Source organism: Furipterus horrens, unplaced genomic scaffold (genome assembly GCF_987537825.1).
Source record: "Furipterus horrens unplaced genomic scaffold, mFurHor1.1.pri manual_scaffold_21, whole genome shotgun sequence".
In the NCBI taxonomy this organism is placed as follows: domain Eukaryota; kingdom Metazoa; phylum Chordata; class Mammalia; order Chiroptera; family Furipteridae; genus Furipterus; species Furipterus horrens.
Window position 1 is genome coordinate 490,206 of NW_028327191.1, and position 27,808 is coordinate 518,013.

Genomic DNA, 27,808 nt, shown 5'->3' on the forward strand with positions numbered 1-27,808 from the left:
TGCCTCTTTCGCCAGCCAGGACCCAGCCCTCCTCCAAGGTGAGGGAGCGGGGAGGTTAGGAGGGGGCCCAGTGGCCACCTGGACTCCCTGCAGTCAATGGGAGACAGGTGAGCTGATGAGCAGGGCTCAGGAGTGCAGAGTTTGACACAGAGGGATGGAGAGACCTGAGGACGTTTAGTGAGCTGTCCGGTGGCATTTGGGGGTTCAGCACAGAGCTAGGGGAGCAGGTGTGGGTGGTACTTGGAGCCACAAGGAGGGGGTTAGAAAGAAGGAGGTAGACCGAGCCAGGAACCTGCAGGGGAGATCAAGGAGGGGTGAGGCCACAGTGCCCCCAAACTGATCCATACATTGAATGCAACCCAGTAGAGAAGGTGCAGGATGTTTTATAATCACATGAATGAAGTTTAAAGTCCAGGAGGAGGACGATGGTGCAAGAATAAATAGTGCTGTACGCCTTAACCTAATACAAAATAATATTGAATGTAAACTGGAGTTGAAAAAAAGAGAATAAATGGCCTGAAAGGACTTGAATAAACAGGGAACCAGAGAAGACACGCAGGTGGCCCACAAGCACCAGGAAGAAGGCACGACCTCCTTAGTCCGCAGGAAACGCACCGGGAAGCCACAGTGGGAGGCGCTCTCAGTCCCACGAGGAGAGCTGCCACCAAGAAGAGAAAGGAAAGGAGTGCCTGCGCAGCTGTGGAGAAAGGGAACCCCGTGCTCTGCTGGTGGGGACGTGAACGGGGCGCCGTTGTGGAAGCCAGGGCAGAGGCTCTTCAAAAACTTAGAAAACAGAGCTACCACGGGATGCCACAGTCCCACTTGGGAGTATTTACCCAAGAGAACTGTGGGACCCTGGGGGTCTGTGACACCCACGCCCACGGCAGCCAAGGGGTGGCAGCAGCTCATCCAGCCCAGTGCGGTAGGCAGGGGTAGGGCAATGGTCTGTCCAAAGCGCCTGACCAGGGAAGTGTGGACCCGTGCCACTGAGAACAGAGCTCCCCCCTGCAGACCAGCAAACACGGGAGCAGAGGGCAGGGCACACAGGGACCCCAGCTGCTCGCCGGAGCGAGTCCGGGTTCAGGGTGTAGAGACGGTGCCCGCCAAAATCTGCGTCCATCCTGCGGGAGCGCCTGCGCATGTGCGCCCAGCCGGGTGTGATTTTCCTCACCGCTCTGCTCCTAACAACGAAGCTGGAAACCGCTGGGGCGCATGTCCACCAGAGGACAGCAGTGGGTGCAGCTGGAGGCCAGCTGCGTGGGCATGACGCCGCAGAGCACGGTCCCCTCGCTGGTCTGCACTGTCCCATTGCAGCAGTGGCCTCTGCACGTGGCAACAGAACCTTGTTTCCTGGTTGCCCTTGGTCGGTCCTGCCTGAAACTCCTAAACCAGGAAGCTGTATCAACCATGACGAGGTTCGCTGTGCTCTTCAGGGGAGACAGGAGGGGGCGGAGGTCCCCCTGCAGAATGTGGCAGAGACTCCAGGGAGAGCCCAGCAGGGCTCGAGACGGGGCATGAAGACGCCTCCTCCCAGGGCCGAGCTGTGTGACCCCAGCTGTCCCTGTGCCTCTGGGGGTCTGTGTTTTACTCAGTGGCCATAGCCAAGCCCTAAGAGCTGGGCCTTTGCTGCTCACAGGAGGTGGAAGCCCCAGTGCTGGCAGGTGACACAGAGGTGACAGGCACAGACCCAGCGGGTTCCCAGAGTCAGGCCCAGAGACCAGTCCTTCCCTTCGCAGGGCTCTGTCCAGCCTTGCACACCTGGCAGTGACCAGAGGCCAGAGTTCAGAGGTCAGCTGCAGCCAGGACAGGAGTACGGCCCTAACAGCTCCTGGGTTGTGCGTTGGCCAACTTCCCGCTGCGTGTCCCCTGTGTGGCTGCCCAGGTCTGGGTGGGCCTGTGCAGCCCAGGAAAGGAGAGCGACGGTCTATAGGCCCAGCCCTGGCTCCTCGGGGGCTTTGTCTGCTGCCTGGGGGCCCAGACAGACCACCCCGAGGCTCATCCACATCGGAGGTGGAGCCCTGGCTGGCTGCTCTCCCGGCCTGCCGGCCTCCCTGCCCGAGACCCAGTCTTCGCCACGGGCACTATCCTCAGACAGCTGGAGGGCGGGCACCACAGCCTGAGCCCCACGGTGTCCGCATGTAATTGTTCGCCCAGCTGAGGCCCAGCATGCCCAGGGCTGCGGGGGAGGGGCGGGACAGGCATTAGCTCCAGAACCACGAAACCCAAGGGGCATGGGTACAGTGGAGGGGCCGCAAGGCTGGGCCCCCATCCCCTCTCTGAGCCGCCCTTCCTGATGAAGGGTATGTGTGTGCTTGCATCCCTCTCAAAACTCACCCCTGAACAGGGGCTCAAGAGCAAGGATAGCAATGACCACACCCCTACCACATTCAGTCCCCACTGCCCCTCCTTGTCCTGGATAGAATGGGACAGGGGTGACAAGAACACCTAGTTGTCCTCTGTTGCCCCCTCAGGTTCTGCCCAGGGTCCAGGCTCATTATACCCCCAACACATGTGGTGGCCCTGCAGCCCCCATAGTGGACGAGGCAGGTGGAGAGGGCTGTGGGACCCCCTCCTCCTGCCTCTGTGGTCCTTCCTCAGGGGCCCCTCAGAGAATAAGGAATGTTCTTACCGAGGGCCTCAGCACTCTTCCAGGCCACCAGACACAAAGGGCCACCTGCCCGATGCCTCCCCTACCAAACCCCCCAAAAGACCAGGCTCTTCCAGCCACAAGGGAGTGGAAGGGCAGAGCCCTGGGTCTTGGGGAGGACGGACTGGGCCCAGCACTGAGTATGGGCATGTGCCCAAATTTTGGCCAAGGAGATGCGAGGGGAAGTGTGCTGTCAGCTGAGGGTCTCTGGGGATTCTGTTCCTCCCATTCAAGAGGTGAAGGGAAGTAAGAGTCTGCCCTCCACTCATGCCTTTGCTGAGTGAGGATGTGATGCCTGGAGCTGCAGCAGCCATGATGTGACCTAGAGGAGATGACCAGGAGCGGACAGGGAGGCCGCCGTCCCTGCCACTGCGGAACTGGCCCCAGCAGCGACAGACACCTGTTCTTATTAAGCCAGGCAAACAAAAAGCTCTCAGTTGGTAAGAACTTCGGGTCCAGTGTCCATTAATCACGGCTCTAGGTAGATCTGTGTAGCACAGTGTGTTCAGATTGCCGATCCCCACGCTGCTCTCGGAATATTAGTGATAAGCATTCTTATGAAAGGAAAGTCAATTTTACTGATAAGTGTATTTTTAAAGATTTTTAAATTTATCTTATTTTTAGAGAGTAGGGAAAGGAGAAAGAAAGGGAGAGAAACATCCATGTGTGGTTGCCCCTCACACGCCCCCACCTGGGGACACTGCCCACAGCCCAGGCCTGCGCCCCGACTGGAGATCGAAATGGTGACCCTTTGGTTTGCAGGCCAGCACTCAGTCCACTGAGCCACACTGGCCTGGGTGATCAATGTATTTTTTAAGTAAAAATGGGCTACCTCCGCCCCAACCTTGGACGTGACGACGGAGCCTTTGTTCCTGGCGGCCGCCTGCCTGGGAAGCCCCAGTCAGGCCTCTCCTCTTTCCCGATGGTGAGAATGGGAGGACACCTTGCAGCCCAGCCTGCAGGGTGGACAGAGGACCTGGAGGGTGAGCTCTCGAGAATCTTCAAGTCCATTCCATCAGCCCCACACACCTGGAGGCCAGAAGCACATCCCATGGAGGAGGAGCCCAAAAGGCAGGACCTGTGCGCGGGGCCAGCCAAGCGGGGGTCACTGGCACTCACGTGGCTTTGCTCCTGGGGACATGTGCTGACACGTGGGTGGTGCTGGGCCTGGGAGAGGAGGAGAGAGTGGTGCTGAGAGCGCCCACCCGCCCTCTGTGCCTGTTCCCCTCAGGGACCCCGCCATTCCCCAGCGGTTTGGGGTGAGGGGTGAGAAGCCAAGCAGAAAGTGGCCGCTAAGCCGGAGGGGCTGAGCGGTGTCACTGGTGTGATCACGCTGGACTTGGGCCCCAGGAGAGGCGCCAGGCTCCCGGCGGAGGCCCAGGCCCGGGTGCGAGGGCCGGCGCAGCCAACTGAAGGAGCCCCGCCTGCCCGCCGCTGGTGCCCGTGCGCAAAGCCCAACACTCCCCCAGCGTTGCCGGGCGAGGCAGGAGACTGGGAAGAACCGTCCGAAAGAAAGGCAGACTCACAGGTGACCCAGATATTGGGGCTACCAGACATGGATTTTTAAGTTATTATGATTAAACACTCCACAAGTAAGTGACAAGTGGGGGAATTTTACCAGAGGCCTCGAGTCCACAAGAAAAACAGTCAGATGGAAATTCTAGAACTCCCCCAGCCTGACTGAGAGGAGGGCTCTGACGAGTAGCCAGTCAGCCTCAGCAGACCCCAGAGCAGCTCTCGGGCTGGAGAAGTCCATGCCCGCGCGGTCCGGCTCCTGGGAGGTCACTGCCAGCCCATCCCCCACACTATCCTGGAGGTGGGTTCCCACTGCCTGCATGCCTGCTTCCCCCCTCTGCCTCCCCACAGTGTACACTCAGGGTCTGCTCCTGGGACCCCTGCAGACCTGGAGAGCCCCGAGCAACAGGAAGCCCAGCCTCCAGGTGCGGGGGCAGAGGGAGCTGGCCTCCGCAAACTGCAGGCCTTACCTGGGCGGGTGGGACGGGACAGCTCCAGTGCGGGGACAAGCCAGGGTGGAGGCGGAGGAGCCTCACTTTCCCTGGAACACCCCACTGCCCCCCTTCGTGAGGGCAGGGCCCGCCACCTCCCTGGAGCCCATGCAGTAGGACAGCAGCTCACCCATCCCCCCACCCCATCTGGGACCCCGGGCAAGCAGATGGTGGAGGGCCTGGCCTCGTCCACCCCTTCCCTGGGACCCATGCTCTGACTCCTGTCTCCACCTACAGAGAGCGGCTGTCCCAAACACCAACTGTGGCCTTCAGGTTCAAGTCTCACCTGAGCTGGGTAGGGGACCCACCTGACCCAGGCCTCACCTCTGGCCTCACCATGGCCTGTCAAGCTCCAGTCTGCCCGGAGAGCAATTAGAGGGCAGGGCTGGGAGCAGACAGTGTCTCCTGCAGGGACTCAGCCCAGGCAGCCACTATGTCAGTTGGGGAGGGGCAGCTGGTTCTGAGGCCGACTCTTCTGTCCCACAGGGAAAGGTGGAACACCCGCCCTCCCTCCACTCCCCACCCCCCACTGCTGATAACCACATAGGAGAAAAGAGCAGGTGGCCTTCCACTTATGCCTGCAGGCGATGGTGACATAATTAGCATGCACACTGGAAAAGAAGGGTCACAAAGCCACCCTCTGAGAAGGATACGCGCTGGACAACCTAAGAGATGCTAGTAAAAACTACTAATATTAATAAAATTATCTGGTGATCTGACAAGAAGAAAGGAACACTGGAACACTAAATAGTCTTCTTTTTCTATTCCAATAATGAGTTTCTAGAAATGGAAAATCTAGATACATCTGGTAAGGGGTTAATTTCCAAAACAGAAAAAGAACTTCTACAAGTCAACACCAGGAAGACAGACAATCCAGCTAAAAAATAGGTAGCCCTGGCTGGTGTGGCTCAGCAGACTGGGCGCTGGCCTGTGAACCAGAGGGTTGCAGGTTCAATTCCCAGTCAGGGCACAGGCCTGGGCTGCAGGCCAGGTCCCTTGATTGGGGTGCCCAAGAGGCAACCACACATGGATGTTTCTCCCATGGACATATGAAAAAATGCTCAATATCACTAATCATCAGAGAAATGCAAATTAAAGCCACAATGAAATACCACCTCACACCTGTCAGAATGACCATCATCAATACATCAACAAACAACAAGTGCTGGCGAGGATGCGGAGAAAAGGGAACCCTGTGCCCTGCTGGTGGGAATGCAGACCAGTGCAGCCACTGTGGAAAGCGGTGTGGAGGTTCCTCAAAAAATTAAAATGGAGCTGCTGTACCATAAGAACCCTGAAACACCAACTAGGAAGAATATTTGCACCCCTATGTTCACTGCAGCATTATTTATAATCACCAAGACCTGGAAGCAGTGCGGGTGCCCGTCAGCAGACGAGTGGATAAAACAGCTGTGGGACATTCACACAGCGGATGCGACTCGGCTGGAAGAGGGACGGAAACCTCACCCTTTGCGACAGCACAGCTGGGCCTGGAGAGCACTGTGCTCAGGGAAATAAGTCAGTCAGAGCAAGACAGATGTCACATGATCTCACTGATATGCAGAATCTAATGAACACAATAAACTCACAAACAAAACAGAACCAGAATCACAGCTACAGAGAGCGGAGTGACAGCTGTCAGAGGGGAGGGGACAGGTGGGGGCTGACTGAAAGAAGGTGAACTAATTCGCTAACGAACATGCGTGCATGACCCACGGACACAGGCAACAGTGTAGTGAAGGCCGGGTTGGGGGTGGGGGGACACTGCGTGGAGGTGGGTAAAGATGGGGAAATGGGGACATCTGTAATGGTGTCAACAATAAATTTTTCTAACTTCTAAGTTTTTGTGCTTCAAAGGACACTATCAAGAAAGTGAAAAGATAACCCACAAAATGGGAGAAATTATTTGCAAACCTTATGTCTCGTAAGAGTCTAATACTGTAACCAGAATATATAAAGAACTCTTACAACTCAATAATAATAAGCTCAGCCCTGACTGGTGTGGCCAGGTGGATGGGGTGGCTGCCTGGGAAGCAAAGGGTTGCCAGCGCTCAGTCCACTGAGCCACACCATCCAGGGCTAAAGTATACGCTTTAAAGGCGTGAAGTATATTATATGTGAGTTATCTCTCAATTTTTAAAGTTTTTCAAAAGAAAGAAAAGAGAGGAATTAGAGACATTACGTGGAAACCGCATCCTACAAATATTTGCAGGAAAGAGCTGTGCCTTTCATCATGTGCATGATACGGTTCAGTAAAAAATAAAGGAGAAACAGAATCATAGCCTGTGACAGCCACCAAACGAATACCCAGTGGCCTCACTCCTAGGAACCCCAAGCTGGATCGCAGGGCCGCCACGCCGCCTCGGGGGCTGCCGAGCAGGAAGCCCGCTGCTCGCTGCCACAACGTGGACGTGGCTCGTGGATGAAGCGCCAAGCTGGATGCAGAACACAGCAGACGGTGTGAGCCCCTCTGACAAAGTCCAAAGCCGGCAAAGCTGATGTGTGGAGCTGGGGCTGGGAAGCGGCTGCCCCCCGGGGGCCCGTGGGCATGGGTGACTGCAGGGGTGTCCATGCACGTGAGACTATCCAACTGTGGCCTAAGGTTGGGCTCAGCACCGTGTGTGAGCTACCCCTCAGTGAAAACGCGTTAGATAAAGACACAGCACAGGCTTCAGCAACATTGCACATGGAACAAGCTGAAATATTTTTGAAACTGACATGAACACTTTATTCCGGGAGCAGCCAAGGCGGAGAGGGACCTGGGTCAAACCATAGAGGGGGGCGCGGCGTGTGAACCTGGAGCTCATTCAGGCTCCCAAGCACTGTCCTTGGTTCAGGCTCCACAGCCACTGAGGCCTTGGTGGCGGCCCCTCCCTCCAAACCAGCTACCGGCCTCAACTTACCCAAATCCTGGGTCCCTGAACTCCCCTCTCAGCCCCCCCCCCCACCAGACTCCAACTGGTTCCCTCTGGTGGCACCAGGTCACAGGGAGGGGGCAGTAATCCTGTTGTCCCCAGAGCCCTGATGCAGGTCACTGTGCCACACCCACCAGCACCAGCACCCAGAGGGGATTGGACAGCACCTAGGGCCACCCAGACAGGGCCTTGGACACGTGAAGGGGTTGGGGTAGGGTGTCCCACTGCACAGACCCCAGAGGCGGAAGCCTTGAGGAGGCTGGAAGAGAGCCCAGCAGAAAGGGGAGACGGGGTCACAGTGAGCCCCGGCCTCAGCCGCAGGCTGCCTGGACTCCAGAGCGCAGGAGAGGGAAGCATCAGAGGGCAGGGCCGGACCGAAGTCCTGGCACACGTGGAGCCTGATGGGACCTTCCCCTGGGCTGCCACCACCCTGTGGTGAGAGACGCCTCTGTCCTCACCGGCAGAGACAGCAGGGCCCCTTCAGATGCCCTGCGCTGCCTGCACTCACCCATCCACAGCTCCAGCGCAGACCGTGCTGGCTGGTCCCAAATTCAGGTCCCCACCCAGGCTCCACCAGAGCCCCGCATTCCGGGGCCAGAGCTGGGGTTACCGCCCTGGTGCCCTCCAACCTTCCCTGTCCCCTGATCCCGGCCCTGGGCCCCCACCTCACTGCCCCTCCGGCATCTGCACCCACGGACCACCCAGACCTTCACCACTGTGGGGTGCACAGGCCTCGACCGCGCCCATGGCAGCCACAGCCCCCCAGCTTTGTGCACAAAGCTCCCTATCAGCGTGCACACCGCCTGCTTCCCCATTTTCCGAGGACCCTCCTCCCCTCCAGTTCAGCCCCATTCACCCCGCTGCTGTCTGTTCACCAGCAGCCCCGTCACTGCGGGCCTGGGGGTCCCGGCCGCTATGGGTCTTGGCACGTGTGGTCACCCCACCTCAATGCCCTTTTCCCTGGAGATCACGGCCTGTCCTTCCCTTGCGCCCCTGATGCCCACGCCTCGCAGACCCTCAGTCCTTTTCGTCCCTCTCGCCCAGTGCAGATCGGGGGGGGGGGGGGAGCTGCCAGGTTTCTGTCCCTTGAGCCTGCGCCACAGCCCACCCTTTGGGGCAGCGCGAGCCAACTCCACCCATATCCGCAGTGTTCAGAGGGTGCATTTCTCCTCAGGGCCCGCGCTCGCTCCAGGGGCCACACGGTTCGTGGGGGTGGGGGTGGGGTGCAGCGCCAGAGCGCAGCCCAAAGCGGGGAGTCCTGCACCGGCGCTATGGCGGCGCAGCGTCGCCAGGAGGCGCGCTGGTGGCGGGGACCCGGTCGGGCGGCCTGGAGTGCGGGGACAGGAGCGCCCAGCGCCGTGGGAAGGGGCCCGCGCAGACTCCGCGCCAGGCTGGCGCTCCGGCCACAGAGCACGAGCGCGAGGCTGGCGACCTTGTGGCCTCAGGATGACTCGGGACGCCCCTGCACAACTGTCCCCGTCCACACAGCTGCCCAGCGAACCTCACTCGGGAACTTTAAAGCGCTCGGTTACGCCGCACGGCCAGGTGGCGCGATCCATGGCCGGCCCGCCGTGCGCAGCACAGAACCCCGGTGCTGACGCCGCCGCCTCCTGCCCCCCGCCCTCCCGCCAGCGCCCCTGCGCGACGGCCCGGCCCTGTCCCGCTCGCGCCTTCCCCTGGTTCAGTCGCTGTCCACACAGCAGCCGGCCTCATGCGGTCGGGATCCAAGTCCAGTCCCGTCACGCTGCGGCGACGCCCGCACACTCGGAGTAAACACCAAATCTACACGTGGCCGCGAGGCCTCTGCGCCCCTCGTCGCCTCCGCCCAGACGCGCACCCCGCAGCCCCCGGAGCCCGGCAGCTCTGCCTGGACCGCTCCGCCGCGGCCGCATTTTTCTGGAAGCCCGGCCGGGCGGCCACAGCCGCACACCGCTCAGTCGCGTCTCTATTTGCATAGCGGGCCAGGGGCCCTCCTGAATGCCGCCCAGGGAAGGCCTGGGTTCTTCTAGCCTCACCGGGACCCCCGGGTGAGCTTCTGCAGCAGACTGGGCCGTGGCCAGAGCACGCTTGCCTCGCCCCTGCCTGCGCCTCCCCCGTCCGCCCTCACTGGCGCTGCCTCCAGCCCAGCCCAGGAACTCCTGCCCCACGGACCGCACAACAGGTCACTGTCGGGGTCTCAGCGACAGGCAGAGGGTCAGCCAGCGGCCCCAGGCAGGGCAGCAAGGCAGTCCACGGACACCCATGACCAACGTTTCTGACCCGGGCGGGTCCCCCAGCCTCCAAGCACCCGCCCGCCCATCACGCACCCACCGCCCCCCACTGACCCCTCCCTGACACCTGTTCCTTCCAGGCCTCCCAGCCCGCTGGGGTGTAAACGCTGGGCCCCTTCCAGCGCCCCCTTCAGCCTGTAATTACACCTCAGGCCTCGACCAGGCCCTCCGTGCCCAGGTCACTTACCACACCAATCTCACTGCTGTGACTTGGGGGTCTAAACTGAGCGGGGGTGTGGGTCTGGCCCGGGACCGGCTTTTAGCGCCCTCCCCTGCGTCCTTTCCCTGGGGGGCCAGGAGGAGAGGTGGGGAGATGAGGATCACTGTGGGCGTGGCTTGTCCCCTACAACTTCATGCCTCTGCTGACAGGGAGGTCACGGTCGCCTCGGGACAGGGCTCAACGTCAGCCAGAAGCCCCCCAGTGCCGAGACCCTCAGAGGGCCCCACCAGCATCCCTCCTTGGGGTCTCATTTCCTGGCCTCCCTCTGACCCCGCACGCTGCACCTGCGCCTCTACCCTGCTGTACGCCCGGGACCTGCCCCTGTGGCCTGCACCCCACAGGCTCCATGCCGCCTGGCTGCAGGCTGGGTTTGGCCCGTAGGACCCCAGCCAGTGATCCAGGTGCCTCTTCCCAGACCCTCCCAGCTCCGTGGTGGTCCGGGCTCTGCAGTTGCCGCGGGGGGCCGGGGGCGGGGTGCCAGGGTCCCTGTGTCCCAGACACTCCAGATGGCCTCAGGAACGCCCCTCACGGCTTCAGGGGCGACACAGAGTGGAAACCACCTCCTACATGTGCTCCCATGAAGCCAGGCCTCGCCCTGACTGTCCTGCCCCCCCAATCCTCCCACCAGTGGGCAGGCAGCAGGGAGGGGGTGGGTGAGGACGGCTGCCCTAGCTAGCAGGTACTTCTGATGCCTCCTGAGCGCAGTGAGGGGTCTGGGTCCCCTCAGGGCATGGGAGCCTCACCGCTAGCAAATCCACTGCTCTGTGTGCGAGTACCTGTCCATCCGCCCTGCCTTCTATGCACAGACACTGTGTCTGGGGACAGGCTGGGTTCTCGGTTGCTTTGTTAGTCACAGGGGCTGGGGGACCTATAACAAAGGCCCACATCTGAGTGGCTTGCCCTCTCCCATTCTTGGGGCCAGAAGTCAAGGTGCCTGAAGGCCGTGCACCCTCTGGGGCTCTAGGGGAGGACCTTCCCGCCTGCTCCAGCTGCTGCTGGTGGCACTCAGTTCTTGGCTTGTGTCTGCAGAACGTCAGTCTCTGTGTCCGTCGTCACATGGTGTCCTCCTGTGTGTCTGTGTCCAAATCTCCCTCTTAAGTCACCAAATTGGATTAAGGCCCACCCTGATGACCTCCTCCTGACTTGACTGCACCTGGAAACAGCCTGTATCCGAATAGTCTCATTCCTAGGTGCCAGGGCTTAGCGTTCAGTGCAGCCCGTACCTGCTGCAGACACCAGCTTCCTCTCCTGCTTGCTTGAGCAGACACGGACTCCCCCGGAGCCATGGGGTGGCACATGGATCAGGCCAAGCTTCTGGGAACAGTGCCAAATCCCCTGCCAGACAAGTCTGCTGCCCCCACCAAGCCGGGAACTGCTCGTCTCTGCAGCAGCAGGAAGCGGACACCTCCTCGGCCCCATAAGGACGCAGCCTGTGCTGGGGCCAGATCCCACAGCCCCGGTACACCCACTGCAGGTCTCACGCCTGCCCCCAGCATCAAGCGGTGGCAGACTGACGGCATCCTTCTGAATTCTCAGTGGGAAAGACAGGATTCACGATGGGGGAGCTATCCAAAGGCAGAGAGGACATTCAAAAGACACCAGGCAGCCACAGCGACAGCTGTCCACCTCAGTCCTCAGCCTCGTACTCTTCTCCCCTCCCCCTCCCTATCGCCGCTGGAAAAGTTAAGAGCCCACGCCCCCACTGTGCTGCAGTGGCCTCGGGCATGGGAGACAGTTCTGGCCAGTGAGAGGGAGCCAGCCGAATGCCAGCTGGGGAGCCGCTGGGGATTTTGCCTCCATGATAAAAGAGATGGACGTCTCTATTACTCTCCTCCCCTCACCCCCACCCTGAATCCAGCTGGGAACACGGGTGTGGATGTGGCGTCTGGAGCTGGGCGACCCTCTGTGACCACGAGGAAAGGGCCATGGGATTGCAGAGATGCGGGCCCGACACCGTGGCTGCTCCGGTAGCGCAGATGTGACTGCCTCCAGGCTTCTCACTTGTGGAGAAAAAGGAACCCCTACGACGTGAACCACTGCATTTGTCAGAATTTCTGCTCCTTGGAGCCCACAGTTCTAACTGATACAGTAGCCAGCCATTCATCCAACCATCCGTGCATCCACCCCACCTAGAGTTAAGAAAGCTTTCAATACTTCAGCCAGTCTGAGAAGCAAGTTAAACCTGCTTTTTAGGAAGGACTGAAGTAAAGAAGAGAGGAGGCCCAGGGACCCGCTGGAGGGCAGGAGTGGGAACGGGCGGAGGTGGAGGGCGGTGTTCCGGAGGAGTCCTCCATAGAAAGCGGCCCTCCCGGGCAGGGGCGCTTCTTCTCCCGGAGCTCACACACCTCGGCCTCTGGAGACGGGGCCATAACCCTGCTCCATCCCTCCGCTGCCTCCACATCCGCTCCGTGCGCCCCGCAGGGAAGGCCCCGCCGCACTGAGCCTCAGACCACTGGGGGCAACGGCCTCCTCCTGCCCAGGCGGACCGGGGAGGCCCAGGCAGAGGAAGGCCGGCCGGGCCCAGCCAGCCTGGCGGGGGTCCTGTCGGGAGAGGCTTGGCCTCGGGAGAACTTAGCGGGACAGGCCGCCTGCCCTGGGCACCGCTGTTCCCGGGCTGAGCACGGGCGGGGCAGGGGCTGCGCATAAGGCCGAGGCCTCCGCAGGCGTCGGGTGTGAAGCCCCCATTCAGCCGGGCCTCCGCGCCCCTCCTGCGCACGGCCCTGCTGTCACACCGGGAGGCCGCAGCACGCGCCTATCCTTGCTCACGCCTCCAACGGGAAGTGACAGCGCCCGGTCCGGATAAACACGCCCGAATCACAGGGCCCCTGCGCGGAGGCCGCCCGCGCCCAGCAGGGACGCGACCAGGTAAACCCACAGGTAAAGCCGGCGGGGAGTCCGCGCCGCCTCCCGTCCGGGCCTCCCCGGGAGCGCGCAGGACGTCGGCCCGGTGCGCAGCCCTGCGGACGCGGGAGAGCGGACGCACAGCGGGGCCGGCAGGCGCACGCCCGGGCTCCGGACACGCGGGACCCGCCCACCCGGCACCGCCGGCGGAACCCGCGGCCACGGCTCGCGTTCCCGGGGGCCCTTCCCGGAGCGGCCCGCGCACCGCCCCACGTGATGCGCGCGGCACCCACGTGAGCGTGCGCAGCCCGGCGGCGACTTCCGGACGGGGCGCGCGCGGCGCTTCCTGCCGCAGTCTGGGGCGTCCACTCCGTAAACGCGGGCACGCGAGGGTCCTTGTAGAGCCCCCCCGGGTGCCGGCTCGCAGTAGAGAGGGGGCGGCGCCCCAAGCCCCTGGGTATTGTCGCTCAGGCCGTTCGGAGGCCGCTCGGGTGTTGTCGGAGGGTGGCCGCGCCGGGGAGGGGTGCAGCCCCGCCGCACTCAGCCGGCAGGACCAGCGGACGGTCCGAGCCGCGGGCAGCAAGGCGGAGGGGAGAGCTCGGTGCGGGCCGGGCTCCCAGCTTGAACAGCTCCCGGCGCTTTTATTTACCAAATCGGGGCAGTGGGAGGGGGGCGAGTTTGTGCGGGGAGATGAGCTTTCCTTCGGCGCCCCTGGAAGGCGCTCAGGCGGAGCGTGGATGCGGCGCAGGGGACTGGACTCGGGGAAGCGCGATGCGCAGTGGCCTCTGTCCCCGTGCGGGGCGGCGGGGGGCGGGCGGAACAGAAGAGAGCCCGGCTGCGGGGCGCAGAGAAGCTGGGAGCGGAGCGTTAGCGGGAGGCAGAGGGCGGCCAGCAGAGGGCTCCCGGGGGTGGGGTGGGGTTTGGGATGACCGAGAGCCCCTTGGATCAGGCAGCCGGGAGGTTGCAGGCGTCTCGAGCAGTTTGGAGAGAAGCTGCGTTGGTGTGGATGGCAGAGCAAATGGCAGCCTTGGCCCTTGAAGTGGATGAGCTTACTAGCGTGCACGTGGGAAAGGAACAAGCAGGAAGAGCCAAGAAAACTGGAAGAGAACAGGAACGAGGGCTGCTGGCCCCGCGGGAGACCAACCGGGTTCTCACCACACCCCGTTCAGTACAGCCCTGGAGCCCGCCAGCCGCGGGGGAACGCGGACCGAGCCATGGAGGAAAAGTCACCGGCGCACCCAACCCGGGGCTGGGGGTGGGGGTGCTTAGATGACATGAGGGCTGCTTTCTAACAACGAAGGTAACTTTTAATAAACGGTGTTGCTCATCTGAATAATGATAAAATTAAACCTAAGTAGATCAGCCATGGCTGGGTAGCTCAGTTGGTTAGAGCATCATCCCAGTGCCCAAGGTTGCAGGTTCTGTCCCTGGCCGGGGCTCATTCAAGAATCAACCAGCCCTGGCTGGGGCGGCTCAGTGGACTGAGCGCCGACCTGCGAACCAAAGGGCCGCGGATTCGGTTCCCAGTCAGGGCACAGGCCTGGGTTGCGGGCCCCGTCCCCAGTTGGGGGCACCCGAGAGGCAACCACACATGGATGTTTCTCTTCCTTCCTTCCTCTCCCCTCTCTCTAAAAATAAGTAAAATCTTTTAAAAAATCAACCAATGATGTATCAATAAGTGGAGCAACCAATGTTGCCCTCTCTCCTCAAGATCAGTAAAAGAAACCCCTAAATCAAAGACGCAGATGTAAAAGAAGTGACACTATTAGGAAATGCCGGGGGTAAAGGTGGCTGTTTGACCGCTGGAGGGAGATGCCCGGCAGGAAAATGGACAGAAGGCACGGGAGTCAGCCCAGGCAGACGCGCTCACCCCGCCGTGCGCGGAGGGAGCGCTGCGGAGCCTCGCTCGCAATGAGAAATGCGTATTAAGATGATACTCGGTCAGTTTTTTCTGAAGAGTACTTAGGAATACTTTGTACTTGGGGGCACCAATAAACTGTTTAAAACAAAAATGGTGTTGGGGTTCCATTTTTTACCCGTCAGGTTTTGAAATACCCCACTGTTTGCTAACGGACGGTAGCTGGCAAGGTGGTAGGAAAACGCACGGGGGGAGTGCAGGCAGGGGCGGCCCCCCCAGAGGCAGTGGCACTGTACCGCCCAACAAACACTTGTACCCTGGGAGTGTGTCGCCTCCCTCCCCGTGGCAAAGGACACGTGGGCCAGGTCATTTGTTGGAGCGCTGCTTACCACCCAGGTGTCCGTCTCTGGGAGGCGATGACACTGTGCAGCCGTCCAGAAGTAAAGGGGTCAAGGGGTGTTTGTGTGCTGACGTGGGGAGATCGCTACAGCCCACTTTTAGGGGGGAAGGCAGTGTGCAGAGCAGCATGGGGGCCCCCTTTCAGGGAGAAGACGGCAGGGGAGATTTGTTTGTGTTTACAGAGACTTAGGCAAATGCCCCAGAAGTGAACAAGAGTGGTAACTGGAGGGCAGCGGCGAGTGGGCGGGGCACAGCCGCAGGGAGGATGCAGCGTTTCCAATGTATGTCTTTTTTTTTTTTTAAGATTTTACTTATTTTTAGAGAGAGGAAAGCAGGGAGAAAGAGAGGGAGATACATCAATCGGTTGCTTCTCATGTGCCCCCCCCCCAACCATGTGTCTTGACTGGGAATCAAACCGGCAACTCTTGGGTTTGCAGGTTGGCACTCAGTCCACTGAGCCTCACCAGCCAGGGCTCCAATGCATATCTTTTAATGACAAAGAATAAGGAAAAAACACAATCCTTAGGGGGAGAAGGCACAAAGTGCGCAGAATTAACCAGCCATGTGAGAGGCACTGCCGCAAAGCAGGGAAGTGGATGGATGTAAAGGGAGAGGTTTCTGTTTTAATCTGAGTCATGTGGATCGGTGACTAAGGCTGGGTAATGTGACTCAGTGAGAAGGGCCTCCCCTCCCCGCTGTGCCGCGGGCACCCAGTTCCCTCCCCAGAAGTGACCACATTCCCAAGTTACCTGTTTCCTGCATATCCTTCCAGGAATATGTTACAAACACGCCATTTCCCCCAAGGGAGCACACACCTGCACTGCCCCTTGCAACTCACTCCCTAATGTGAAGGTCACGCACCGCCCACGCAGACAGGGCACCTCCACTTTGAGGCTGTGTGGGGTCCCAATCCTCCTGGGGGCCCCGGTGTGTCTGGTCCCGTGACAGACACGAAGTCTCCCTAGCAGCTCTCCGTGCTCCCAGTTCTGTAACCGCCGCCCTTTCCGGAAAGTCCACACGCGTGAGCTTCCCCACGGGGATGACCCAGGAGCTCCTGCTCACAGCCCTAGTGCCGTTGTGACATGGACGGCAGTTGTCCAGCTACCCTTTGAACCGGGTGGGTGCCAGCCCAGAGCCTGCTGGTGGCATGTGACAGACACAGTGTCGTTGCCGTTTTCCAGGCCACCCTCTCACTGTCACCCAGGTGGCAGCCAGACTGTCTTGATCGCACATGTATCGGAATCTGCAAACCTTAACTGAGAAGTCTGACAAATGGCTACACCCACGTAGCACACCCCTGCACAAAATCCTCAAAATGTCCCTGTCTCCAAAAATGTCCCTAGAGTCTTCCCAGTCAGGCCCCACTCTTGGCCTGACACAGCGCTGGCCTGGTTTCCCGCCCGCGGCAGTCGTGGGCTCCGGCGCGCCCCCGGGGCCTGTCTGCCCCTCGCCCTCGCAGTGAGGACCTTCACCCCACTGCTGCCCCCTTACCTGTTGCAGGCTGCCCCACTGTGCGGCCTGGTTTGTCCATTCTCTGCTGGGCGTCCGGGCCATTCCCAGTTGTTTGGTGATAGGGACAAAAAGCTATGACCACGGGAGTGTGGTCCCTTTGCGGACACGCTTACCTTCTCCTGGTCACACCTAGGGGTGCTGTTGTTGGGTCCAGTGACAGGTGCATGGTGAGCTTGGTAGGAAGCTGGCCATCCCTCCCAACACAGCGGGCCACCTTCCTGCTCCACGTCCCCAGCACGGCTTGGTGCTGCCAGGCCCAGGACTGCATGTGGCGTGTGGAGGGATTCCACGGTGGCTGTCACTCGTGCCCATGGCGACTGCTGGTGCTGAGCTCTTCTCCACGTATTTATCATATAACTTCCTCTGCAAGGCATCCGTCACACCTGTGGCCACAAACACGGCTCGCGGGGGCAGGCTCTGCATTCCATGGGGGTCTCCCATCCAGTTTCTGCCTTTTACTGACTCTCCAATTAGTTTTCAAACGTGAACATTTCTGTCCAGAATTTCTCACTGTTACCCATGGGGGTGGGACTGAGCAAGCTACGTGAGCTCGAGTGGACTTGTCCCTCCTGGAGCCGCTCGCCCTGCTCTCCGTGGGAAGCACAGTGACGGTGGTCTCTGCCTTCTTCACCTTTGGGGCTTGCCGAGTTTGGCAGGAGAAGAGGGCAGAGACAGGAGGCCTGGGCAGGGGAGCGGAGCAGGTGCAGGAGCCCCGGCGTTGGGGCCGAGGGGCCGCGAGGGGAGGCGGGAGCCCAGGGCAGGCGTGGGTGCGTTTTCCTGCAGACGGGGCAGGTCCAAGGCCTCGGGGAGCCGTGAAGGAGGCAGAGCCTGGAGCCGGAGCCTCTGAGGGTGAGGGGTGAGGGAGGGTGGTCCACGCAGGCAGGAGGAGCCTGGAGAGCTGGGGTCCTGCCAGAGGGGTGGGTGGAGATGTCTCTGCCTCCCTTCCTCACATGGTTGGTGGGGGCACATGGGACAATAGCTTGACAGTGACACTGCAGGGGAGGCCGAGTCTGGGAAGGACAGCCAAGTGAGGGGCTGGGCCCAGGGGAATGTGGCCATGTCACAGCTAGGAACTTGGCCCTGGGAGGTTGTGGGCGATGGGGTGAGGCTTGGGGGGGGGGGGGCACCATGGAGGGCATGAGCAGAACGGGATCGGGCCTGGGACTCCTGAGGGAGGCCGTCCCCCCTGAGCTGTGACTCTGAACGTGCAGCGGCCTGGGGCCATTGGCTACGCCAGCACACACAGGGCGGGACGGAAATGTCCACGAACCTTACTGCGGAGAAAACTTCAGGCCGCCCCGGCGTGGGCAGCGCCAGGCTGGGGTCTGGGCCTCCCGGCTCCCGCGCCTGGGTCCCTCCGCCTCCACGCTCTTCCGGAACACCCAGTGTCCCCCCAAATTGGTATGTGGAGGCACTAACCTCCGGCCCCTTGGACTGAGACTCCATTTGGAAACAGGGTCTTTACCAAGGTAATACGTTAAAACAAGGTCACTTTATTCAGTCTGACTGGTGACCTTGTATGACGAGACCCGGACACAGACACACGGAGGAGGGGGCCGGCACATGCCCAGGAGAGGCCTTGGAGGACCAGCACTGCGACACCTGCTCTGGGGCCTCCGACTCCGGGACGGGGACAGTGTCCAGCGTGAGCCCCACAGGCCAGGCCGTGCCGCTGTGCCCTGGCTGTCCCCAAGAACTCTCACAACCACGAAAGGAACAAATACGGCGAGAGGCAGTGGCTCCTCATGAGAAACACGTATTTGGTCCCCATGCTCACGTGTGGCACAGAGCTACCCTTGGAATGGCCCGTGCAGAGAGTGACCCAGGTGTCTTCTGTTACGTGAATGATGGGAGCCAATCCTGTGATTACAGGGTGGAACTTCCGTCTCCTCTCCCAACCTCCAGGGGGCTCAAGAGGGGCTGGGGGTTGACTCAGTCACCAATGAGTTCATCAACCCTTCCCGTGTAATGAGGTCTCCATAAAAGCCCGAAAGGAGGGGGTTCCGAGAGCTTTGGGATGCGGGACACATGGCGGTCGGGGGAGCGGTGCCTGGCACAGGCAGGGAAGCGCTGCGCCCGCCCCTACCCGCCCCGGGTGTCCCTCCACCTGGTTGTTCTCAGTCACAGCCTCTTCGTACGGAGCCTGTGACCTGGAGGGTGCTGTTTCCGCAAATCCACTGAGCTGCCCAGCAAACTGACCAAACCCAAGGAGGGGTTATGGGATCCTCCCACCTGGAGCTGGTTACCTGGTCAGAAGCACAGGTGACCACCTTGGTGTGTGACTGGCGTCTGCAGGGGGGACCATGGGGTAGGACAGCCCTGTGGGGTCTGGTGCTGCCTCTGGGGTGACAGTGTCAGAATCAAGCTGAACCACAGCAGACCCCGCTGGGGTTGGAGAACTGCTGGGCCCCCAAACCCCACCACACGCACAGTGGAATAGGGTCCAGAACCTGAGTCACGAGCTGAGGCATCTGCTGAAGACCAGGGCACAGTCCAGCCTGGGGAGGTAAGTCCCGGGCCCCCCGACTCCCCGTGGCGGGTGGGCACACTGATACTCAGTCAGCCCCGTGGGCCTGCTCTGAGCTGCCTCTGTGCCCCGCCAGCCAGCCAGCCCCGGCTGCTCTGCAGGCAGCATCTTCTGCCCATCTTGGCCCAGGGCCTCCAGCCAGCTGTCCCCTGGCTCCCCCACTGTCACCACCCCACTCGTCACCCTGCTCACCCGTCTACCTGTCATCTTTGCAGTGTCTGGCCCTCAGCTTGCGCTGCCCCGTTTTCTACCTGGAGGCTCCCGAGAGCCCACCCTGGGTGGGGGTGGCTTTGGTACCTCTCTTGCCCTATCCTGTGCTCCCCGTGGGGTCTCCCTGGCTGCCCTGAAGAGCCACTGTCCCGGGAGGGCCAGGTGTGACAGAACCTTGGCCCACGCCAGCTTAGCCAAAATTCCTAAAGTTTGGGGAAGGACGTGCCACCAGCTGGCTTTGAGACTGTGGGCAGGAGTCAGGTCCTACCTGCCTCCGTTTACCATGCAGCCAAGGGGTGATGCTGGATGGCATCCAGGGAGAAGGCTCAGATGGTCACCCTGCCCAGCAACAAGGCTCTGGTGGAGCTGGGTGGCTGGGATGGACCCTGGAAGCCCCCTCCCTGGGTCTGCCCCTCCCCTCAAGGGGCCTCTTCCCAGCCCTCCTCCCCCATCTGGTTGGCTTGACAACAGCCTCCTCCCAGTTCTGAGAAGGCTGGGCTGAGACCAGGCCCCATTGGGAGCAGGACAAGGCCTCCCTGTGGGACAGGGGCTCCCTGGAGGGAGTGGCCAGGCATGACCTCCAGAAGTAGGGCTGCATGTGGGGTCAAGCCCGGGAAGGCCTCAAGATCCAGCGGCCCTTCAGCGCCTGCTCAGCTTGGCCTGACGGCCTTTGAGGACCCCCAGGCCAGCACAGGTCCCTTGCCCTGCCCTTGGGCTCTGCCCCAGCTGGAGAACACTGTGGCCCGGACAGGGCTTGGCGCACACATGAGGCCCTCTGCCTAAGTGCCCTCACTCAGGCCTTCTTGAGATCAAGCAGGCCCTATTGGGGGGGAGGGGTGGGGGGCACCACCCCTTCCAAGCCTTGCCCCCCTCTTGCCCACATCCAGGCCTTGGAGGGCCCAGGTCCACCCTGAGGGAGCCAGGGGAGAAGTGAGGGGTTCCTGGAAGGTGGGAGCACAGGACCCAGGACCACCGGTTCAATCCAAGCTCAGGTTCTGTGGGTCCTTAGCAAGGTGCCCCCTCCCTCCGGGCAAGAAGCCACCAGGCCTCCAGGCAGTCCCAGCTGACCTCCTGGGACACCCCTCCCCCAGACTCAGGGTGGGTGGGGGCAACCTGGGGAAAGGGGGGGTGCCAGCAGCCCGGCCCCAGCCCTTCCCCATGGGGTGCAGCAGGGGTGGTATCTGGGACAGCCTATGACTCACTAGCCCAGCCGGCAGTGCCCACGCTCCTAGCCCCCCTGGAGATGCCCAGGCTCCTGACCCCAGGAATCATCGGCCATCTCCACCTGGGGTGGGCTTTATTAACCACTATCACCATGGAGACAGGTTGTGAACACAGACAGGCGGTGTGTGCCGACAAAACCTCCCGCCGAACCGTGAGCGTGAAGGACTGACTGTCCTCTGGGTCGCCACCCCCAGGGGCACAGCAGCAGGAGGCAGGAGGACCCCGCACAGCCAGTTCCACTCCCAGCACACCCGCACATGCCTCTGCTGCGGGCTCCCACATGACTAGCATCTTAAATACATGTATTTCACCTGGACTGCGTCGGTTATCCGATTAAAAACTGTCCATCTCTCTCCACGTTATCTTCACAGTAACCGCTTGAGGAGACAATGAATTCAGTGTTGATAACTCAGGGCCAACGTCCCCCCAGGAAAGTACATTTCTCCCCCATGGAAACCCCTGGGGAAAACCAGGCCCTGCCCTGTGCCCGGAACCGCTCAGCCCTGCCGTTTGCTGGGTGCACGCAGGTTTGCACACACAAGTGTACACATGACATGGACACCTGATCATGGAGCATGTCATGCAGAGTGTGTGGCTTCTGGAGGTGGGGGGCTGGGGCCAGGACAGTTAGGAGCAGGGGCCCCTTCCCTTCCCCCAGGTCCCAGTCCACAGGGGGTCCAGGGCCTTGGAGCCCCAGGTGCCAGGAGAGGCCCACCACACACGGGGGAGACAAGGGCCTGCAGGGTAACAGTCCATCTGTCTGTCCACCTGCGGGGAAGGTTCTTTAATTCCATACCAGGAAGACAGATAAATACGACATCAAGTGTTGTCAGGAGAAGGGAAAATAACTTAAACTTGGCCAGACTCTGTCCTCACACCGCGTCCAGTCACAGCTCAAATGGCCCCTGTGGTCTGGGGAGCCAGGAGTCCGAGCGGCTTTACCACCTGCAGGAACCCCCACCACCTGAGGCCATCACCCCCTTGCCACAAGCAGAGGTTCCAGCAGCAGGATTTGCTCAGGGAGCCCCAGCTGGTGTGGCTCAGTGGGTTGGGCGTCGTCCTGCAAACTGAAGGGTCGCCGGTTCCATTCCCAGTCAGGGCACAGGCCTGGGTTGCGGGCTGGGGGCCCCCACTGCCCGGAGGCTGGGGACGTGAGAGAAGCAACAGTTAATGTATCTCTCACACATCCATGTTTCTCTCCTGTTCTCCCTCCTTCCTCTCTCTCTAGAAATAAATAAAATCTTGAAAAAAAAAAAGGTTTGCTCATTGAGCAGCGCAGGGCGGCCCCGGCACGTTGTGAGTCACGTCGTGAGTCCGGTGCCTGTGCATTCTAGCAGCGTTAGCGCCCCCCAGGCTATGTGTGGCTGTGGGGGCTGTGACCCTGATCGGAGGCCCGCTGCCCCCTCCCCACTCTGTGCATGCCCCACTGCAGGAAAGGGGACCCCTCCAAGCATCCCCGCTGGCCCCCGCTCTGTGCTCTGGAAATGACCAGCAGCTCCAGTGATGGACCAGTGACCTGCAGGGCCAGGCCAGCCGAGGCCCAGCAGCGGCCACCTGGGGATGCTCAGAGGCGCCCTGGACCCGGGGCTCAGGCAGGGACGCGGCGCAACCCGCAGCCCACGGGCCCACGGCCTATGGCAGACACCTGGCAACCTTGGGAGGCTCTGCATCCAGTGACCTGTTCTAAAATGCGACATCCTCTGACTGCGGCACAGGGCGGTCGGAGACCACAAGCTGCCTCCTGCCAAGGCACCTGGGACACCGAGCCTGTGGACAGCTCTGTTGCTGCTGCCCAGATGTCCCCCTGGGCCTGCGACACCAGCTGCGCCCCGCTGGCCCCTGCTGAGCCCGGGCTCCCACCCCAGCGGACCCGCACCCTTCATTGAGTGGGGTGAGGCTCACCAGGGCCCCCTGAGCACGCCAGTGAAGCGGTCAGGGAAGCCCAAAGGTAGGACAGATGGGCCCGAGGCAAGTTTGGGGGCCCTTGAGACACCCCCAGAACTGGCTGGAGAGGAAGACAGTGTCACAGTCAGGGCAGAAGGTGGGGGACAGGGCAGGGCATGGAGGAGGGCCGCAGGGTCGCTCCGAGTCTGAGGCCTCCTTTCCGCGGGCAGCAGGGTTCCTTCCGCGGGCGGGTCCAGCCTCAGGGAATTCCACGGGTCAGCTCCAGGCCCCTACGCTGCAGCCCAGGGCCCTCCCGCCCCGCAGGGGTGCACCGTCACGCCAGGCCGCAGTGGAATTTGCGGACGTGGCGGTAGAGGTCGCCGGACTGTGTGAAGCGGCGCTCGCACCAGCGGCAGGCGTGCGGCTTCTCCCGGGTGTGCACCACGGCGTGGCGGCTCAGATTGTGCGAGTACTGGAAGCTCTTGCCGCACCGCACGCACGTGTAGGGCTTCTCGCCCGAGTGCGTGCGCTCGTGCCGCTTCAGCGTGTACGCGCAGGAGAAGGTCTTCCCGCAGAGCGGGCAGGTGGGCGCCGCGCCGTCGGGCGAGAGCCGGGCCCGGGCGCCGTCCCGCTCGCGGAAGTGGGCGCTGAGGTGCAGCTGCAGCACCTGCGCGCCGGGGAACAGCTTGCTGCACAGCGGGCACATGCACAGGCGGCCGCGGGGCGCCCGCTCGTCCTCGCGGGCCCCCGGCTCTGCCTCCAGCTCCAGCCTCGGGCCGCCCACCGCGCTGCCTGGCAGCGGCTCCAAGCCCCCCGCCAGGCGCGGGGCAGCAGGAACACAGGGTGGCCGCAGGGCGCTGCGGGGGCTCAGGGGGCCGGCGCTGTCCTGCTCCGACAGGGAGTCCGGCTCGCCCTTCTCCAGCGGCGCGGCTCCTTGCTGCGCCTGACTGCAGGGGGCTGTCTGGAGGACGCAGGGCGGGTGGACGGGCTCCCTCCTCCGCGCAGGCTTCAGCGACAGGTCCAGAGCCCCCGCAGACTCTCCTGGGGTCTGCCAGGGAGGAGGGCCCCGTGCTCCTGGAGCGAGGGCAGCCTGGGCCCCAGCGCCGGGCAGCCTGACCTGGGCAGCGGGGCAGAGCTCAGGGGTCCAGGCGGACAGGGGGCACGGGGGCCGGCCCGCCGGCTCTGCCCCGGGGGCGGGGGTCTCCGGAAGCAGCGTGCGGCCCTTCTCGCGGAGCCTGCCCTTGCAGACCTCGACGATGTCGTGCATGTGCAGGTAGCTGGCGGCGGCCAGGATGTCCTCGACGGGAAGGCCGCGCAGGTCCAGGCGACCCTCGTACATGAAGTCCAGCAGACGGCCGAAAGCAGGCGCCGTGACGACGTCGCCGCTGAGCCGCACCGCGTCGCGGCTGCCCGCCGGCCGGTCCCTGTAGAAGAGATGGAAGCGGACGCTGCACGCGGCCAGCACGGCGCGGTGGGCCGGGAAGCGCGCGCCGCCCACCAGCACGGTGCAGTCGCAGAGGAAGCCGAGCTCGCGCTGCCTCCGCAGGCGGCCCAGCAGCCGCCCGCCGTGCCCCGGGAACTCCATGCCGCCGCCGTCCTCGCCTGGGCGCCCACGGACGCCCCGACCCCGGCCGCCCGCGCGCCCTGCCCGGGTGCCGGTGGCGCGGGCGGAGCCGCCCTGGGCACCTGCCCGGAGCAGGAAAAACTCGATCGAAAGTAAACAGAAGCCGCTCCGCCGCGGGGGCGGGTCCCGGGACGCGGGCGGAGGGGGCGACCAGCCGCGCGGACCTGCGCAAGTCCCTGCCCGGGGCGCCCCTCCCTGCTTCGGAGCCCCCGAACTTCACTTTGGGGCGGCCGGTCGCCGCGTCCCCCGACGCCCGAGTCGCCGCCCCCGGTCTGCGCCTCCAGCTGCTGCCCGGCCCGCCAGATGCCGCCGCCGCGGCTGCGGGGACCCATTTATGGCAGCGCGGCCGCGGGGAGCGGGCCGGCGGGCGGGGCAGGCAGAGCCCGGCCCCCGCCCCCCCCCGCGCTCACCTCCGCCGCCCCAGCTCCTCTCCCGCCGCCACCCGCACGGCGCGCCTTCCCGGTGCGTCCCCGACGCTCGGAGCCACGGGCAGCACGCCCCGGCTGGGAGCGCTCGAGGACAGGAGGGCGCCGGGCGGGGCGCCCTCCAACTTGGCCGGCCCGGCACCGCCTGCCGCTCGCTCCGCCCCGGAGAGAGCGAAACTAGGGGCGGGGGCTGGAGGGGGCGGGCCGAGGCGACTTCCCGGAGCGGCGGAACCGCTGAGGTCACCCTCGCCACCCTTTCCCTCTCCGCCCCGCCCGGCCGGGCCCCGCGTGCCGCCAGCTGAGGCTCTGGAGTGGGAGAGAATGCGGGGCGCGGCGGGAGAGGGGGCTCTCTCGCGATACTTGCCGCCTCCGCCTCGGTGTTACCCCCCCCCCCGTGGGGTTCCAACAGCGTCCGTCTGCCGAGGGACCCCTTCCGAGGACCCGCTTGTCTCCTGGCCCGCGCTGCGGCAGTCATCCGCGGGCGCAGTCGGGACCCTGGCCTCCTGCCACGTCTCGGGGAGCAGGCTCTGGGAAGGAGGACAGGGCGCAGTGTGTTGGGGGGAGTCATAATTTCGGAAAAGATGACACCCCCTTTTCGTTGAAAGCCACTGTTTAAATTTAATTTAGCTGGCACCCTCGTACAAACATGTGGGATCTCAGCCTTGGAGTCCAGAATTGCTGTGGGGGCTCCCCCCCGTCCCAGCAGACCCTAGCTCAGCGTTTGCGGGTGGAGTGTGTCTGAGGCTCGGTGATATGGCAGGTTCCAGGAGACACGGCGGGGGGGGGGGGGAGGGTTCAGGGAGGAAGAGGCGTGTGGAGGGGCCGAGCTGGTGTCCTCGGTGCAGGGGCTCTGAAGATACAGGGGGCACTTGGTCCTGTTGGGGGAGGGAAGAAGGAAGGCCAGAGAGAAACCGATGTGATTTTGGGGAGGTAGCCCCCTCGGTTGACGGTGGAGATTTCCTGGGGCGTGTCCTGAGAGGCTGCTCTTGGGGAGCAGCGCGGAGGCTCTGTGGACCACTGCTCCGCTCAGCTTCCCAACAGTCCCCTTAGTTTGATGGTGGAGTTGCCAAGCTGCAGGCAAGTCTCTGAACCCGACTGGAACCCTGAATTCCCACCTGCACTTCCCGGCCGCCACCAGATGGAGGGTGGGTGGGGAGAGGGTGCCCCAGTCAGGACTGGGGGGTGAAAGGGAGGCCTTGACTAGGGGTCAGGGTGGTGCTGGGGGAGAGGCTGGATTACAAAGGATGGGACCGCAGCCCACAAGAGGAGTGGGGTGCCCTCCAGGCACTCCCCTTGGCACCCCGGAGGAGGCAGAGACATCAGTGACTTTGGGGGTAGCTGTCCTGGTCAAACACCATGGATTGGGGGCCTAGGAACCCCCCAGAGGCCCTGGACCACCTTAATTAGTATCTACAGTGTGTGGGAAGGAAAAGCACAGTCTTACACTGAAAAATGATTCCTTGTCTGAAATTCAAATTTGCCTAGACGTCCTTCCTTCTCATTTCCTGAATCTGGCAACTGCTGCTGGGATCCTGGACTCCCATCTCACTCGGTCAGTGAACCCGCCCTGGCTTCTGTGGCCCATGCACTGTGGGGACCATCCCTGAAGAGGGCCAACCCTCCTGTTTACCTGGACTCATCCCCCTTTGGCCTCCCCTGCAGGAAGCTGGGTTCTAGTCCCGGCTGAGTGAATGCAGATGGGACCATCCACTGGGTCTGGCCTTCAGAGCCCCGCCCCCACCCCACCACTCCCAACCTTGGGCAGGACCCTGAATGTCCCTGAACCTTAGTATCCTCCTGTGTCTTTCCCAGCCACTCAGGTTCCTTCTAGAGAGCTCTCCCCTGGTCTCCCGTTCCCGTCTGTATCCGTGAGCACCCAAAAGATGTCTTTTCCTGACCATTCAGCTAAGGCCGCCCCAAGCCCCTGTCCCCATCTTGCGACTGTAGCCTCTCCCAGAGCCCTGCTTGTGTGTTGTTACCCTGTGGTGGCATTACGTGCGGTTTCAATGTATCCTGAGAGAATGCGGGCTAGTGGCTACTGTGAGGGGCCCACTGGGTGCCACATCCCGCCACCCCACTGCTCCATGGGGCCTCCCCCTGCCTCAGGCCCTGGACCCAGGAGGCAGGGCAGGGGCCGGCCCTGTGGCTCTAGCAGGAGTGGTGCGCTGGGGTGGGCAGAGGGCCCTGCCTGGCTAGTGTGACAGCGCTCCCTGGGCACCTGGGCAGAGTGGGGCACAGAAAGGGACCATGCAGCCTGGGAGCTGCCAGCAGGAGCCTGGGGTGGGGTCTGGGAGGCCAGCCCAGGTAGGGATGGGCCAGAGGCAGAGGAGCCTCACCGTGAGAGGCCTATGGTGCCTCTGGAGCCACAAGGCCTGACTTACAGCCTCCCGTCCTAGGCAGCTCCAAAACAGCCCTGCGGAACTGGGCACCCCGACTGCCCCCGGTCCCCAATCTGCTCAGCGAGGGCTCAAGCACTGGGATGACAGGAGGCACCACAATGGTACGGACAGGTGTCCCCGGGTGCGGCGGGCCAGGTGGCCATCTGGCCTGAGAGCTGCCCTGGGGTCCCGCCCTGCAGCTGCTGCTGAGACAAGGCAGCCCTGGGCGCTGGAGCATGAGCCCTGCCCGAGGGCTGGTGGCTGCAGGTGACAGGGCTGGAGGTGCCTGTGCTCCCACAGGGGCAGCAGTTTTTGTTGGAAACATCTGGCCCAGGGGCTCCCAGCAGCCTCTGCGGCCTCCGGCTGGCAACAGACTGGGCCCTCTCCTTGTCATTCTGCCTGGGAGGCAGAGGGGTTGTTCTTAAGGGTGGGCTTTCCTTCCCTCCAGCAGGCCCGAGGTGGGGTGGGGGTGTCTGGTCCTGCCAGCATGGCACCCACACAGGGCAGGCTCACACAGCGGCGCTGCAGAGAGGGGCTGGGGTCACAGTGGGTCTCCGGCACTTGCTGGACGCCAGAGCTCTGTGAGGAATAGGAAGGGAGGCCTTCAGGAGATGGGCCAGCGGCAAAGGGAGCCGGAAGGTTTGGGGTCACCTCAATGCAGCCTCCCAGCAAAGATGCCGCTTCCTCAAACGGTCAGCGGGCCAGAGGCCTGGGGAGTCCCTACATCCTCCAGGAGAGGGCGCCCCCCTGCCCGCCTTGGCCACTGGCTGCCACCCCATCCCATCCCCCCCCCCGCCGCCTGCCCCCCACCTTCTCCGAAGTGCTGTGGAGCTCAGGATGAGGGGTGGGTATGGGAACCCCTCCTGGG

The 27,808-nt window shown here is 62.6% G+C and overlaps 1 protein-coding gene and 1 long non-coding RNA gene across 2 annotated transcripts; both read right to left on the minus strand.

The window, feature by feature from the left end:
* Positions 1 to 15,546: 15,546 nt before the first annotated feature.
* LOC149990179 (uncharacterized) lies at positions 15,547 to 20,741 on the minus strand. The gene is made up of 3 exons (XR_016508886.1): positions 17,939 to 20,741; positions 16,782 to 17,574; positions 15,547 to 15,642 (listed from the first exon to the last, which is right to left on the minus strand). It is a non-coding gene; the product is annotated as an uncharacterized LOC149990179 (long non-coding RNA).
* A 1,391-nt stretch (positions 20,742 to 22,132) lies between these two features.
* Positions 22,133 to 24,408, minus strand: ZBTB42 (zinc finger and BTB domain containing 42). Its single transcript, XM_090265526.1, has one exon. It carries the CDS (start codon positions 24,096 to 24,098, stop codon positions 22,848 to 22,850), a length of 1,251 nt encoding a protein of 416 aa, XP_090121652.1. The 5' UTR covers positions 24,099 to 24,408; the 3' UTR covers positions 22,133 to 22,847.
* Positions 24,409 to 27,808: the final 3,400 nt, after the last annotated feature.

What these genes read in the sequence shown, in the direction of transcription:
- ZBTB42 (XM_090265526.1), bottom strand. Translation starts at nt 24,098, where the DNA reads ATGGAGTTCCCGGGGCACGGCGGGCGGCTGCTGGGCCGCCTGCGGAGG.